Consider the following 16238-nt stretch of genomic DNA (forward strand, 5'->3'; position numbering starts at 1 on the left):
CTTTGCCGACTAAGGTCCGTCTAGTCAAGGCTATGGTTTTTCCTGTGCTCATGTATGGATGTGAGAGTTGGACTGTGAAGAAAGCTGAGCACTGAAGAATTGATGCTTTTGAAGTGTGGTGTTGGAGAAGACTCTTGAGAGTCCCTTGGACTGCAAGGAGATCCAACCAGTCCATTCTGAAGGAGATCAGCCCTGGGATTTCTTTGGAAGGAATGATGCTAAAGCTGAAACTCCAGTACTTTGACCACCTCATTTAAAGTGTTGACTCATTGGAAAAGACCCTGATGCTGGGAGGGATTGGGGGCAGGAGGAGAAGGGGACGACAGAGGATGAGATGGCTGAATGGCATCACGGACTCAATGGACGTGAGTCTGAGTGAACTCCGGGAGATGGTGATGGTCAGGGAGGCCTGGCATGCTGTGATTCATGGGGTCACAAAGAGCCGGACACAACTGAGCGACTGAACTGAACTGATACAGCATTTTGCCAACAAACATCCATATAGTCAAAGCTATGGTTTTTCCAGCAATCATGTACAGATGTGAGATCTGGGCCATTAAGAAGACTGAGCACCAAAGAGTTGATGCTTTTCAATTGTGGTGATGGAGAAGACTCTCAAGAATCCCTTGAAGCTCATGGAGATTAAACCAGTCAATCCTAAAGGAAATAAACCCTGAATATACATTAGAAGGACTGATGTTGAAACTTTAATATTTGGCTACCTAGTTTTGAAGAGCTGACTCACTAAAAAAGACCCCGATGCTGTGAAAGACTGAGGGCAGGAGAAGGGAGGAACAGAGAGTGAGATGGTTAGATGGCATCCCTAACTCAATGGACATGAGTTTGAGCAAACCCTGGGAGACAGCAAAAGACAGGGAATCCTGGTGTGCTGCAATTCTTGGGTCACAAAGAGAGTTGGACACAGCTTAGAGACTGAACAACAGCAACATTTACACACAGCTTTTTCTTCCTGCCTCCTCCCTCCCTCCCTTCCTCCCTCCCTCCCTCCCTCCCTTCTTTCTATAGACTGAAAGAAAGGCCCAGTAATAGAGCTGTGAGTTAAGTTCTGTTGGGGCAAAATGAGGACTACAGCCTGGGAGACAGGATTTCTGATAGCTCTGAGAAACTGCTCCAAAGAGGAACTTCTGCCTGACTTACAGTTTCGCTCTTTTATCTCTGAAAAAAGTTCAGTGTCTTGTTAGGGGATAAGGTGAGTGTCATACATGATTTTAGTGAAGGGGGCACCTGCAGTCACGCACACATTTTGGCAGAGGTTTGCTGCTAGTCATGAGCAAATTCGCCATTAATGAGTTTAGTGCTTTTCTGGATATGAAGAGATGTAATAACTGGGCTCATAAAATCTTCTTCTGCAAATATCTAACGATCTGAAGACGTGCCCTGCCAGTTTTTCCAAGAGTACAGAGTGCCTCATTCCTGTTCTCCACTGTGTATTCCTTTCAGAGGGTATTGAATGTCAGCAGCTGCAGCAGCACTTGATTTATTCCTTGTAGAGGTAGCTGTCAAGTGCCAATTTGTAGTTGACAAACTCCTTCTTTCCCCCCTTCCTTTCTCCTCTCCAGCTCCCTCCCTCCCTTCCTTCCTTCTGCACGTTGTCATTGAGTGTCTCTGTCATGTTAGGCAGTCTCTACTCTTATGGATATTGCAGGTTACAGTGGAAAACTAAGGAATCACAGAAATGGATGCAAACTTATACCTTTAGTAATTACTACAGAATATATCAAAAGGAGGCCTTGAATTAATGGGGAGGCTTCCCTAAAATCTTTACCAAGCAAAGGGCTCACTACTTGAAGCACGTAGAAACCAATACTATGGCACCAGCTTTTGAGAAGAGTTCTATTTTGAGACCAGCTGGCGAGGAGACGTGGGGAGGGCTCAAATCTGTGTCTGTCGGTCAAACATTATGAGTTGGTGGAGGATGTATTAGTTGGCAGAAATGTTGGTGAAGCAGGTTTCAATTAGTGGATTTTGTAACTTGTCCATTTATGATGGGATATGGTTGAAGCTTCAACATGGGATCTTCTAGGACGGAGAACCCTTCACTTCTAAAGGGATTCTGGCATTCAAATTCCAGTCATGTCCTGATCCTTTGGTTCCCTGGAGGTGGTATAGAGACTTAGTTTTGGGGTGTTATTTGAGGTCAAAAATTCTTCCCTTGTGCCTACTTTGGCTGCCCGGGGCTGAAGCTGAGGGAGGGACTATACAAGGTGGGGCAGGGTTCCTGGAGGAGGGCCAATGCTGGTAGTCTGTTGTCAATCACCAGGTTGCAGATTGCAACTTTATTCCAAGAGCAATGGGAATCCATTGAAGAATTTCAGGTAGGACTGTAACATAACTCTCATGAGTCATTTAGTTTAAATGGAAGTCTGCCCAGTTAAGCCATCTTTATCCATGTGGCCAGTGAGCAGAGGGAAGACATGATCCACAGAATTGATCATCTGAATTCGAACGCCATGCTCAGTGATCTGGGAAATTGTGAGAGTAATAGGCCCTCATGTCTTCCTCTGGGAAGTTTATTGAACAAGCTGTTAAAAAAACTTCAATTGAGTAAATCTGAAGACTTCATTGGCTTTATTCAATGACTTATATGAATCAAGCAGTATCCCAGTTATTAAGCAGAAGGGAGTTCTGAGGGGTTGTGCAAATGGAAGGTTTTTATAGGAAGAAAGGAAAGGCAAGGAAGCCATCAGCAGAGTATATTTGGGGCAGACACCTTTTTTTTTTTTTTATGAGGGGGGAGGGATTACAAGGGTTTTATCATGCAGATAAATCTTTCACTGGGCCAGGGGCAGGAATGGAAAGGGGTAAAATGCAACAGATTATCACCCCACTGCCTACCCCAAATTCCAGACTAGTTGATTAAGATTGTATTTCTGGGGAAGGCTTTAAGTGCAATTCTGTCAGGTATTATAGAGGTTTGGTATCATGGGCTTTAGCACAAGTGACACTTCTGGGGCCTGTGGTTTTTCTCTTTAGCACCAGCACATCTGGATTATATTTCTGGATGTGTGTAGTAAGCCTCCTTCCAGAGGGCTCCGTACTTCTTCAGGGCCCTGCAAGAGGAGCAGACAAAGTCATGAGTAGGTGAGATTCGGGTCAAAGGAGCTACTTCATGGAACATTTGCTCTTTTACTTAAAAGTTTACAACGCTGTCATTTTCAGCTATATCTGAAAGGCCTCTTTCTGTCTTGCCCAGTGAGGGAGTGAAATACACCCTGGCTTATGTTTCAGAAGGCGAGCCCACATTTTCTATATGGAGGAGACTGAGGTTTTCTTTTGTTGCATGGTTTTCTGTACCCCAAAGCATCATTTCCCTTTTCTCCAGTATTGAAAGAAAAAGCTCTGCTGAATCTCTATAAGATAAGTCATATAACTGTAAACCAACTCATCCTGTACCCACCTACCTCACCTACTTTATAAAGGGAAATATTTTTCTAGGCTCTGGTGATACAGGAGTGAATAGGAGTGATGAGACTCTTGTCCACCTGGAATTCCTGGTCTGCACTGGGAGACATGTATTACCCAATATGCTATTGAATCATGATTGTGATAAAGGTCAGACATGAAGAGAACCAAGCATTTCTCTTCTTCTCTACAGGTGTAGTCTTGGGGGCAAGGGAGGACTGAGATGAAGAAAAGACCTTTCAGGTGAGCTTTGGAGAGTGAATGGAACTTGAGAAGGTGACAGGAGGGGGGTGGCAAGTTGGAAGATTATTCCGGTAGAAGAAAAGGTGACCAAGGATGGGTCATGGCAAGGGGCAGGGAGTTATGTGTCAACTGTAGGGAGGTCAGATATCTGGAGGGCAGGAAAGGAGGAGGTCAATGGTAGAAAGTGAAGATGGATCACTCTTCAAGGATCTGATATGACTACGTCTAGCCTTGCTGCATTATTTATTCATATTAATAGGATACTGTTTTTCTTTTTCCTAATCTTAAAAAAAAATTGCAACCAAGGTTTTGGCAGTTAATTTGACAAGCACAGGATCCTCCAGAGAACTGTGAATGCTTCAGGATGAGTATGGATTCTCAGTTCCTGTAGGAAGAGTCACGCCTGCCTGTCCCACCAGACCCTGCAAGCATCTTTAGTTTGCAACCCTGGACCAGATAATTTGAGAGTCCCTCCCACTGGTTAAGTTCTAAAGCATGTCAAGGCTCTGTGGGTGATACAAAGACAAATAATGCAGAACCCTGGTTTATAAGAAGCTTGAAATTTAGTAGGGTGTCAAGGTATTTTCGCTAAGAAGTACCCAGAAGGCAGCAGGTAAATGGTAGGAATGACTGTTATCATTTCTGTGTTAGTGTTGTTCCGTACTGAGCCTCATGTCCATGCTGGGCACGTGGATGCTCCTTAATAAGTAGCTATTGGCTGAATGATTCATAAAGCAGTGAAGAGTCTGGTGACCAACAGTGAAGGGAAATGAGAGCTGTGGGTTGAGGGACTGTTATTACCTGAGAATATCTCCAAATGCCTTCAACATGGGCTTTTTCACATATGGTAGTCCATGCTTGGCACACAGTGACTTCACCAGAGGTGCCACCTTGTGATAATTATGGCGTGGCATTGTGGGAAATAGACTAGGGAAACAGAGAAAGGAGATATAAAACTTCTCAGACCTAAGGAGAAACCCAAAGTTCCCTTTCCCCTTTTACAAAATAAAATGGTATCAGCCACACAGACCCAGCCTTGACCTTGCACAATACATTTGTTCTGGGAAATTAAACTTGCTGCCAGACTCATCTTATCCCTTAAACCTCTACAAGCCTTGTGGGTGGCAGATGTTTAGGAATAACTAAGAAAATATGTTTTAGCTCCATCGACTTGTTATTTTTGGCCTGATCCAATGAAAGTAAATCATTTAGAACTTTCTACCATTTAGAACTACCTAGAGAACTGGAAATACTGAACTGCCCACCCTGCCCCTGCTAATCTCTGTCTTAGCCTCTCTTTCTACCTTCCTAGCAAGAATAGATTAATGTTTATTAAGTAATGGGAAATAGCTAAAATTCCCAGGAAAGGAATAAGTGAGGAGAAATGGACTTTTTAATCCCAAGTTTTCATCAGTCTCCCGGATGATCGTCTTGGATGGAAACCTCTCCTTTAATGAAACTGTGAGTAAGAATCTTTTTGTTTTGTTTTGCTGAAATTTTCAAGCCCTAATATGAGAGATAGAATGAAAAAAAAATTCCTTGAACAAATAAAGGTCTTGTTCTTTCTTTGACTATCATAGACTCACATGGTTAGACAAAGAGAATGTGGAAAGCCTTTCCCCTGACACTCTGGGGAAATTGACTCTCAGTGTTTTAACTTGCATCAAGGTGTGAACTACCCATTTCCTCTCTGTAACTGACCCATTGGCAAAGTATTTCCAGATACCATGTATAAATTGCAGCAGGGACTCCACTTCATTAATTATTTTGTAAACTTGGCTCTAAAGACACAGATAAATAAATATTTGAATTATAGCATAGTTAAGTTTGAACACAAGTTGGTTACTCAAGTGTCCTAATTTTTCTGAGGTTTTGCCAACAAAGAAAATGCAAAGACATCACCATTTCCTAAGCCCATAGGAATCTGGAAACTGAGTCACTGATACTTTTCCAAGATTTCACTCCATTTACTTGCAATTGTGATACTTCCTTCATTTCTTTCTTCCCTTATCTATCATTGTCGTTAATTGAAAAATAGCATCCTTTAGAGAATCCTGGTTCATTTTTTTCCCTTAAGATTGCGAGTCTACTGCTCCTTTCTGGACTCTATGGAGGGCAGTTATTAGTAACAGCCCTTGCCCTTTATCATAAACTATTTCTCTTACTCACTGGTGCTCAATTTGGAAGTTCAAGTGCCCAGTGAACCAGTCATTGAAAAAGGAGTGTTCAACATTACAGGTGGCCAAGACCTGCAAAGAAAAAGCTTACATTAGATATAAATGAACCCGTATCAAACAAGATACTTAGTTATTCTTTTGTTTATCCATCATTCAACAAGTGCTGATTGAGTACGTATTTTATGTAACAAACCATGCGGGATAAAAATAAGTCCCAGGTCTCAGGGACCTTACAATTATAAAGGAAATAGGCATTTTGCTAAGAAGTATTGATAAGGCAACAGATATGAAGAAGTGAATAGGATCTGAGAGGTCTAAGTCACTATCAGCCCTCAAAATCAGAAGACTAAGGTATCATGGGTAAGGACTTTGGCAGATGGAAGCGGGATTGTAGGACTCATAGAAATTATAGGAGTTTGAGTATTATTATCACAGAATAGACTTAAAGGACTTCTAAATGGGGAATAAAGCACGCAAGGGCTTAAATCAAGAGTTTTGTGCATAGAAATACATTTATTAATATATACAAGTAGCTTCCTTTTTAATCTAATGTATTTTATTTTGTACAAAGTTCATAGGATTCTTCAGACTACTTAGAATGCTTATGAATGTGACTTCTATTCAGTGCCTTTCTAAGATTTAATTCTTGTTAGTGTTGTTGCCATTTTGAATGGTATTTTTGCAGTTGCTTTATGTCAGGGTTCCTTGAGTGTACTTTAGAGCACCTTGGGGTCCCTAAGACACTTTCAGGGGATCTTCAAGGTCAAAATGATCCTCATAATACTTCTGAGACAGTATTTGCCTTTTTTTATTCTCATTCATGCACGCTTATAGCATGGTTTTTTCCAGAGGTGTTAAACATGGGATGATGTAATCACCCTGATGTTAACCTTTATTGGCTTTATCGTGTCATTTTAAAATTAATTAATAAATATTTAAAAACTCTCGGTTTCAATTTCAAATACAGTAAGTATCAGTGGATATAACCTCCAGCACGAAAGCTCTTTGATGTTCTCAATAAGTTTTAAGAGTGTTTTCTCGACCAAAAAGATTGAGAACCACTACTGTGTGGAATGTCCACTGAATTTGCAAATGCGCGTGGAGAAGGAAGCAGTGTGACGACTGGATTCTCCAGTTAATCACGGCACAGCCAGGGTCAGGCTTAGGAGGCAGTGGTATTCTGCATGGGTCATGAATCTTTTAATCGTTAACAGCATGCTTGCTGAGAATACTGAGTCTCCTCTCTGGGCCCCACTATCTGTACAATGAAATGAGGGGGATTCCAGGGTTCTCCCTTCTGTTATTCTAGGAGTGTGAGATTCATTGAAAGATCCTATCATGTTGAGGCAGGTTTAGTAAACCTTGCCTGTAAAGTGCCGCCCAGTAAATGTTTCAATTCTGCATCACAGTTATGCAGTTCTGCTGTTTTAGAATGAAAACTATCATAGAGAATACGTAATGTATGAGTGTGGCTGTGTTCCAATAAAACTTAAAAAAATAAAATAAAATCTGGGCTAGATTGTCCCTTGGACTGTAGTTTATTAAGCCTTGGTTAAAAGCCAAGGTTCTGAAATCAAACTGCTGAGGTTTTAAACCTGCTTCTAGGGAATTTCCACTGGTCCACTGGTTAAGACTGTGCTCAACACAGGTTTGATCCCTGGTAGGAGAACTAAGACCCTGCCTGCCGCACAGTGTGGCCAAATTAATAAACAAAACCTGCTTCTGCCACTTAGCTGTGTGATCTTGCACAAGCTGTGCAGCTTCTTCATACCTCAGTGTTTTCATTCGCAAAGCGGGAATATTCCGAGCATGTAGGTACATGTAGCTATATCTCATGTAGCTACATGCAAAACAGTTGACAGTGCCTGGCCCCTGGCAAGCCTCCAATAAACATTATTTGAGGTAAGCAGACAGTAATCAGAGTGCTTTGGTGGATGTTTTCCCGGAACAGCATTGTTACCTGAGAGCTGAACCAGTCCCGGTTCTCCTCTTTGCTTATTTTCATTGGTATGTGGCTCATCTGGGTAACATATGTAATCCAGGGACTTTCCAAAAACCTTTAAGAGAATAAGAAGATATGATCATTCCTTGGGGAGTCTAAGTTCCAGTCACTGGGCTTGCGTAACCACTGGCAGATCTGGCTGAGCAGTAGAGGAAATGGCAGTGGCTCAAAGGTTCCATCATGTGGTGGTGGTTTGTTTTTCATCTTTGCAGACCTTTTATGTCTAAAGATGGCATACTAGGTATTCAGTCTCACTACCTGTCATGCAGCCTACTGGACCAGAGCAGTGTCCCCAGTATTTTCTGTAGGCATTGGTGCCAGGCTCAGAAGATACCTAGATAACTGAAGGCCAGGCTTTCCTGGTGGCTCAGTGGTCAAGATTCCATCTGCCAGTGCAGGAGATCCAGGTTTGATTCCTGGGTTGGGAAGATCCCCTGGACAAAGAAATGGCAACCAACTCCAGTATTCTTGCCTGTGAAATCCCCAGAGCAGAGGAGGCTGGCAGGCTACAATCCATGGGGTCACAAAAGAGTCAGACATGATTTAGTGACTAAAGCAACAACAAATTAAAGATATATGCAAAGTGATTAACAGCTTGGCTGTTGTCGTCAGATAGAACTGAGAACAAGCTCTGATTTGGCACTGCCACTGGCCCTTATTTGCTCTTGAGTAAGTGATTTAATTTCTCTGAACTTTAGTTCTCTTATCAGAAAAATGAAATTGATACTATCTACATTGCCTGGTTGTGCATTTTTGATTACATCAAATAAGATAATGCATGTAAAGTGAATGAAGTTGCTCAGTTGTGTCTGACTCTGTGACCCCATTGACAGTAGCCCATCAGCACTTCCATCCATGGAATTTCCCAGGCAAGAATACTGGAGTGGGTTGCCATTTCCTTCTCCAGGGGTTCTTCCTGACCCAGGGATTGACCCGGGTCTCCCACAATGAAGGCAGGCGCTTTACTGTCTGAGCCACCAGGGAAGGCCACAACGTAAAGCCTTTAGCAAATTTCCTGATGCATAGTAGCTACCGTTATTTTATTAATAGCAATGCAAATGAACGAGGAAGGAACACATTGGGAAGTTGAAGAGGGTTATTCAGTTTAAAGTCATTTTGGTTTGAGGAAAATCTGTAGTTGTAAAATAAATTTAAAAAGATTGGCCTCCTGTTCTCTTTGGTAAGAATTATGATGTCCAGCTTGATTACAGTTTGAAGGACTTGGTGATCAGGCAGAATACAGTTGACCTTTGAGAAACATGCAGGTCCACTTAAATATGGATATTTTTAAGAAAACACTCAATACTACAAGATTAGTGGTTGCTTGAGTCCACAGTTGTGGAACCACATATGTGGATAGATGACTATGGGGCTTGAATATCTTTGGATTTTGGTAACTGAGGTGGGTCCAGGGACTAATCCTCCTCAGATGCTGAGGGACTACTATACTGTAATTGGGAATTAATCACATGGGAAAAAAGGCAAGACTGGGCAAATGCAGTTTCCCAGAAACTCATTCAACTATTTCAGCTGTTTTATCCCACATTTTCTTGAAGTGTCTCAGCTACAAGAATGCAGTCTGGTGTCATAAACTGCAAACCTTTGCTAATCATAAATAGATCAAGTAAGAAAGGTAAGAGGACCATCCAGGCAATAAGAGTAGGATAATATTATTGTTTTCTTACTTGGCTGAATATATGAGCACCATGGTTCTGAAGATTCCATAGAAAGGACCGAATGTGATGAAATTGCGGATATAAAAGGAGATGGCCCAGGCAATGTCCTGCAGAAAGAAGAGCTTGAAAGTTAAGCTAGTGGAAATAAAACTGGTTAAGTCTTATATCCTTATACTCAAGGAAGCTGCATCTGGAAAGGATCAAGCATTTACCCTTCCCCTTTTCTACCAGCCTGATCTAATTCTAGAGAAGGAATCGAGTTACTCACCTCCCAGTGCCTTCTGCGGCACATATGTAGAATGGACTCCAGGTTGAAATATACTGCTATGAGAAAGGGGGAAACTGAAAAAAAGAAGAAGAAGGAAAAACAAAAACAACAAGAAGATAGTGAACACATGAGCAGATTGATCCCTAGTGGGAGGTGATCTCCTAAAATGCTGCCCTGGAGTATTGCCCCTGAGAAGGATGCACGGTGGAGATCCACTACGACATCCTGGATGCTGCTGGGCTTTCAGAGCCTCTGAGGGTGAACCGGGACTTTGGTTCAAGCTCCCTTAAGGAGACTAGGGAAGCTTTGAAGATCTGAGTCATTCCATGAAGGCATCCTGGAAGGGCTTCTGCTGTGAGCTTTCCAGTTTTCTCAAGGTCCCTGGAATACTTCAAGTCTTCACGATCCTTCATGTTGGGCCCTGTCACAATATGTTGAGGTGGCAGATACAGAGCAGACCTGCATCTCCCCCAGGACCAGTGAAGTTGCCTGGAGCAGGTAGGAGTCATATGGAGACCCTTCAGATTTTGACAACTCTCTTCTTAATCAAAATTTAGTCAGATGCTGTGAGTCCCCATTCTAACTAGGCTTCAAACGTGACCCATAGATTTTCAGAGTCTGCGAACTGTCAGCACAAATGATTTTCTCCACCCTACACACTAAGAAACTCACACAAATGCTAGAAATAGTTTCTAAGAACAATTTAAGGTCGTGCTCCTGGGATGACACTGACACCTTAAAGTCCCTGCCTGAGAAAGTTCAAGACTGTTGAAAGAACTTACTGCTTGTTCAGTAGGCTTCTGACCTCCTTTTCTTCAATCATTTGTTAGAAAACTTACAATTATAAAATTCTTAATCTGTCCCTCTGAGATGGATCTTCTCTGACCCAGGAATGTTTTTCTCAAGGACTTGGGAGTTATCCCTTTGAAATACAATCTTTGAAGATTGGGCTCTGTCCTGCAGCCTCTGGGAGAGTGGGAGTTTGTCTTTGATAAGCACCAGTGAGAAGCCACGGGTGGCTTAACCACTTGACCAGCTTCCCCTCCCTTTATCATCTTTCCCTGATTTCCATTAGCATGTCCCAGTGTTTTAAAAGTCTCCCACCTTTCATTTCTGGAGAGTTGAGCTCAGCCTATACTGAATTACCTTTCCCTACTACAGGAGTCTGCATGAAAGCTGTCTTGCCACCTTTATGAAGTGTCAAGCCTCATCTCTCTCTGACAGGTTGAGTATGACTCATTTGTACCTGTCATACTACGTTGAAGACATTTGAAAGAAAATGACAGAATGAAATAGCTCCTGAGGATGATGTGGTTTGTAAGCTGGGCATTCTGTAGCGAGCTACAGTATTCATCCATTCCTCATAAGCTAAGGCTGTATTGGTTTACTACACACAGGAGGAGAGTTCAGATAAGAGACTCCGCCCCGCTGTGGGCACCTGGGGGCGGCTGGGACGACCCCCACCCTGTGGGCTCCCTGTCAGGTGTTCTCCTCTTAGGGTCGTTGGCCGTTCTCGCCTGAGGCGAGGTGGGGGGGATGGAGGTTGCCGGCGAGGCTTAAAGCGGGCCCCTCTGGTGACTGTCCTCGCCGTGCCTCCCCTCGCCCCACCTTGGCTCCACGGATCGATGTGGTGTGGTCGTGTTCTCCCGGGCCGAGCCTAAGCCGTGCCAGACGTATGTGATTATACGTCTGTCTGGGCTGGAAGAGTTCCCTTTCAAACTGAGGCACCAATGTCCTCCACACCCTTTTTGGTCATGAAAGGGAATAACTGCATTAGGAGAAATCCTCAGAATTCTAGCCGTGGAAGAGGCTGCAGTGGTGGTTGAGCCTCGTGTCTCAGAAAATGGACTTACAGGCTATCCTGGTCAGGCACGAGACAGATGACCCTTGGTGGCCAATGTTTGGGCAAGCCAGATCATTTGTAACAGTTTCTGAATCTTAACACTGTTGGCATTTTAGGGTCAGATAATTCTTTATTGTTCAGGGCTGTTCTGTGTACTATAAGACATTTCATATCATCCCTGGCTTCTGCTCCATGGGTGTCAATACCATTCTTCCCTCTTTGTTGCAATAATCAAAAAAGTATCTATATGGTGTCAAACGTCCCACTGGGGGCAGCAATGCTCTTAGCTGAGAACCACTGATCTATAGGAAATGTTTGGAATCTTTCCTAATTTGGGTTTCTTTTGCAAATGAGTAAGCATGTTTCAGATGAGCATATTTTGGGGTCCTAAACTTTTCTTCGTGAGCAATCATGAGTTTGACTTGGTTAAGAGCAAAACACTTTTGCTTCTAATATTTATATTGTTATTAGCATTATTCAGCTACTCTATTTTCTCTCAAGTCTAGAACATATCCTGACCTGTCTTATTAAATGTGTGCATATGTGTGTGTGTGTGTATGTGTGTGTGTATCTGTCCACTAAAATACCTTCTACAGCTGTATGTAAGCTGTGGGAACAGTCAACTTTCTTCCACACAGAAGCTCTACAGCTGGCTTTTATTCATGAGACTCTGCTTTTCCTGGCACCTACTGTCAGTGCTTGAGCGTTCTTTTCCTGTTTTTCCTCCCTACCCATATACCACTGTCCTTTTCTTCTTGGTAAGTGTTGCCTTTAGTTTATCCAGGACGAGAGTCACAGACACCAGACCCCTTGATTGGCATCCTGCCTCCCATCCTTCTTGGACCATCACCTTCCCTGTACAGTAGCCAGAGTGATGAGATGCCCATTAAGAATGCTTAATCACTCTTCTGTTTTCCTCTTCAGATTCCACCCCAGTAAGTCTGAAATAAAACAGGCTGCTTTTCTGAGGCACAAGGCCTGGGATCATCTCTCTGTGGGAGCATTTCAGTCATGCCTTCTGGCTCGACAGCTGTTTGCTTCCCGGAAACGGGGTGATAAGGATTGTGGCTCTCTGGTGACTCACCCAGGCAGAAGATCAGGTGCTGCTTCTCGTAGTCGAAGAATTTGATTCTGTTCTTTCCATACTGAATGGAGAGAGGATAGAACACAAGTAAGAACAATATAGACTTCTGTTACTATACTCAACGTTGTGTGTGTGTGCACGTGCACGTGTGTGTGTCTGTATGTGTGTGTGCATGTGTGTGTGTGCATATGTGTGTATGTGCCTGTGTGCATGCATGTGTGTCTGTGTGTGTGCGTGTGTGTCTCTGTGTGCGTGTGTGTGTGTGTGTGTGTGTGTGTGTGTGTGTGTAGAATCTCTATGGAAAGGGCCATCTGGTCAGAGTTCATTTACTATCAAAGTGAAGGCACTGAGGAACCAGAACTGAAGGGGAAAGAAATATTGTGGTGCCTTTTTCTTTATTTAAATGTGGGCAATTCTTGCAGGGATGCTTTATTCCATTTGCAGATGACACCACCCTCATGGCAGAAAGTGAAGAGGAGCTAAAAAGCCTCTTGATGAAAGTGAAAGAGGAGAGCGAAAAAGTTGGCTTAAAGCTCAACATTCAGAAAACAAAGATCATGGCATCTGGTCCGATCACTTCATGGCAAATAGAAGGGGAAACAGTAGAAACAGTGCCAGACTTTATTATTTTGGGCTCCAAAATCACTGCAGATGGTGACTGCAGCCATGAAATTAAAAGACGCTTACTTCTTGGAAGAAAAGTTATGACCAACCTAGATAGCATATTCAAAAGCAGAGACATTACTTTGCCGACTAAGGTCCGTCTAGTCAAGGCTATGGTTTTTCTTGTGCTCATGTATGGATGTGAGAGTTGGACTGTGAGGAAGGCTGAGCACCGAAGAATTGATGCTTTTGAACTGTGGTGTTGGAGAAGACTCTTGAGAGTCCCTTGGACTGCAAGGGCATCCAACGAGTCCATTCTGAAACAGATCAGCCGTGGGTGTTCTTTGGAAGGAATGATGCTAAAGCTGAAGCTCCAGTACTTTGGCCACCTCATGCGAAGAGTTGACTCATTGGAAAATACTCTGATGCTGGGAGGGATTGGGGGCAGGAGGAGAAGGGGACGACCAAGAATGAGATGGCTCGGTGGCATCATGGACTCGATGGACGTGAATCTGAGTGAACTCCAGGAGTTGGTGATGGACAGGGAGGCCTGGCGTGCTGCGATTTATGGGGTCACAAAGAGTCGGACACGACTGAGCGACTGAACAGAAGTGAACTGATCATTTATTATTATTCTCATGGGAGCCATTTTAAATTTTTTGTCCTGGTGTAAATAGAATGGTGATGGAGGAGAAATATTTCTGATAAGTTTTCAAGGTCTTCTTCAACCCATGTGCTTAGAATTCTGTTTGAAGCTCAGTCTGCTTGTATCCATTCATGCATTTAACAGATATTTGTTGAATAGTTACATTATAAAACACATAGTCATAACTCTGGTATCTACTTCATCGTTCATCCTTTAATTCCATCATGGATCTCATGCTGTGGTTTACTCATTTTAAGGCTTGATAATATATAAACTTACCACTGGGAATTTGAGTCATTTCCTAGGAGTCTTCTTAGTTAATTTAGTCTGTGCCCAAATGCACAAAGGCAGCAAATATCTTGAGAGGAGGCATAGAAGTAATGGTTTAAGTCTATAACCTAAGAGACACTTGATAAACGTTTAGTTGAAGGAATTAATGAATGAATAATTCAAACCCCCTCTATAATTTTACCTTATGTTCAGTTACAACACTGTGAGCCGTGTTTAATTTTTCGCTTTTCCCATTCTTTTGACACCTTCCCTTCTATATATTTCTTCTGTTATTTAGATATTAGACTTGACCCTTGGTTCTCTTATTATCATGAATAAAAATAAATGTCATGGTGATAAAGTAATGATAGTTATTTGCAGTTACTCCCAAGCTTCTGGATATTTAAGTGGTAGGAAACTTGGAAGAGGGAGTTGGTGGAGAATTTTGGAGAGTTGGCAAATGTGAGTGAAGGATTGATTTATGAGTATGGTTCCAAAGGAGAAGTCTAACTTTTCCAGAGAATGAGCAGCACAGGACCTGGCCCTAGAGGATTTAAATAATACTTGTTAAAGAAATGAATGTTTGAAGAAAGTGGTAGAAAGACTGACAGTAAAATGGGAAGAACAGAAACATTTAATGCTTATCAGAATTAGTTGTGTTGCAAAACAGCTGAATTTAGAGATTAACTGATTGTAAGTAATGTGGTTTGCATTGGCTTTGAAATTATAGTAAATAGAAACCTAAGCCTCAAGGGATATGTCTCTCGAATGATGGAGAAGTGATGATGTCTCCATCCTCTGTGAAGAGGCAGCATGTGAACTGGATACAGTTCTACAGAAAGGACTTCTGGAGGGGGCCAGGCTGCCTCATGAGCTCCAGTGAGACAAATCTTCATTGCTGTGAGGGAATGAGGAGAGAAGTAAAAGTGTTATAAGTTTAGTGATCAGCCGAGGAGTTCACAGGGATTCCCTGGCGCTGAGACTGTAAAGTCTGCCTGCAATGTGGGAGACCTAGGTTCGATCCCTGGAGAAGGAAATGACAACCTACTCCAGTATTCTTGCTTGGAAAATCCCATGGGTGGAGGAGCCTGGCGGGGCTACAGTCCATAGGGTCGCAAAGAGTCACTCAGGACTGAACGACTTCACTTTAGGTGTTTGCAAACTTTGGAGAGCTCTGACTTGTTTGTGGAGTCATTGTGAAGAACAACTGACTGAAGAATGCAGTCAAGGTTTCTTTCTTTCTTTTATTTTCTTTATACCTTGGCAGGAGACTTTTCCCTAATTGGAAGAAGGTTGTCTTCCCAAACTGGGAAAACCTATTTTGAGAAAGTTGCACAATTCTGGTTACCACAAAGTCCACACAGCAAGTGACCAAGCTACACTCCTTTGTTTTTAGAAAGCTCCTAAATTCTTCCAGAAGGAAACAGAGCCTCTTCCTAAGCACGTAATTCTCAGGATCCATAATTTCTTCTCAAGGAAAGAGATACCTTTCTGTGGTTATCCTTCTGCCTTCTGTCTTGAAAGAAGACTCTAAAAATCTTGGTAATAATCCTTACATGCTGGTGTTTAAGCTGAGGTTTAAGAAAGTCAACAGCTGAGACATCCTGGAGTTTGCCTTCCTTTTTCTTTTCCTTAAGAAATCTGAGTTAGAGGCGAGGTCCTGTGTATTATGAGGCATTTGAGCTGAGTTTCATGTATAAATGAACCAAAACGAACCTAAACTAAAAATAACAGCTTAGTTTCCTCCAACAGCTAGAATTAGTTGACATAACTAGATATATAGATGTTTCATGATTTAGCACTTGTTGAATGTACTGCCATGCCTTCTATGTAATTTAGCCTGAATGATTTTTAAGATCATGAAGTCATTCCTTCCACATTTTCTTCTTTTCTTACCACACCAGATTCACTTATTTAAAATCTATATCCTGCAGATGAATGGATAAGAAAGCTGTGGTACATATACACAATGGAGTATTACTCAGCCATTAAAAAAGAATACA

General features: G+C 42.4%; 1 protein-coding gene across 1 annotated transcript in view; it reads right to left on the minus strand.

Moving 5' to 3' along the window:
- Positions 1–2811: 2811 nt before the first annotated feature.
- Positions 2812–16238, minus strand: part of LOC114118559 (fatty acid desaturase 2-like protein FADS2B) — a 39266-nt gene continuing 25839 nt past the window's right edge. Inside the window, exons 6-12 of the mRNA XM_042233544.2 lie at positions 12717–12777; positions 9790–9863; positions 9531–9628; positions 7804–7900; positions 5836–5915; positions 4468–4593; positions 2812–3071 (exon numbers count right to left, since the gene is read on the minus strand). Coding sequence (XP_042089478.1) covers positions 3011–3071; positions 4468–4593; positions 5836–5915; positions 7804–7900; positions 9531–9628; positions 9790–9863; positions 12717–12777 — 597 coding nt within the window. The 3' untranslated portion in view covers positions 2812–3010. The remainder of the gene's footprint in view (positions 3072–4467; positions 4594–5835; positions 5916–7803; positions 7901–9530; positions 9629–9789; positions 9864–12716; positions 12778–16238) is intronic.

This window comes from Ovis aries, chromosome 15 (assembly GCF_016772045.2).
Source record: "Ovis aries strain OAR_USU_Benz2616 breed Rambouillet chromosome 15, ARS-UI_Ramb_v3.0, whole genome shotgun sequence".
NCBI lineage: Eukaryota > Metazoa > Chordata > Mammalia > Artiodactyla > Bovidae > Ovis > Ovis aries.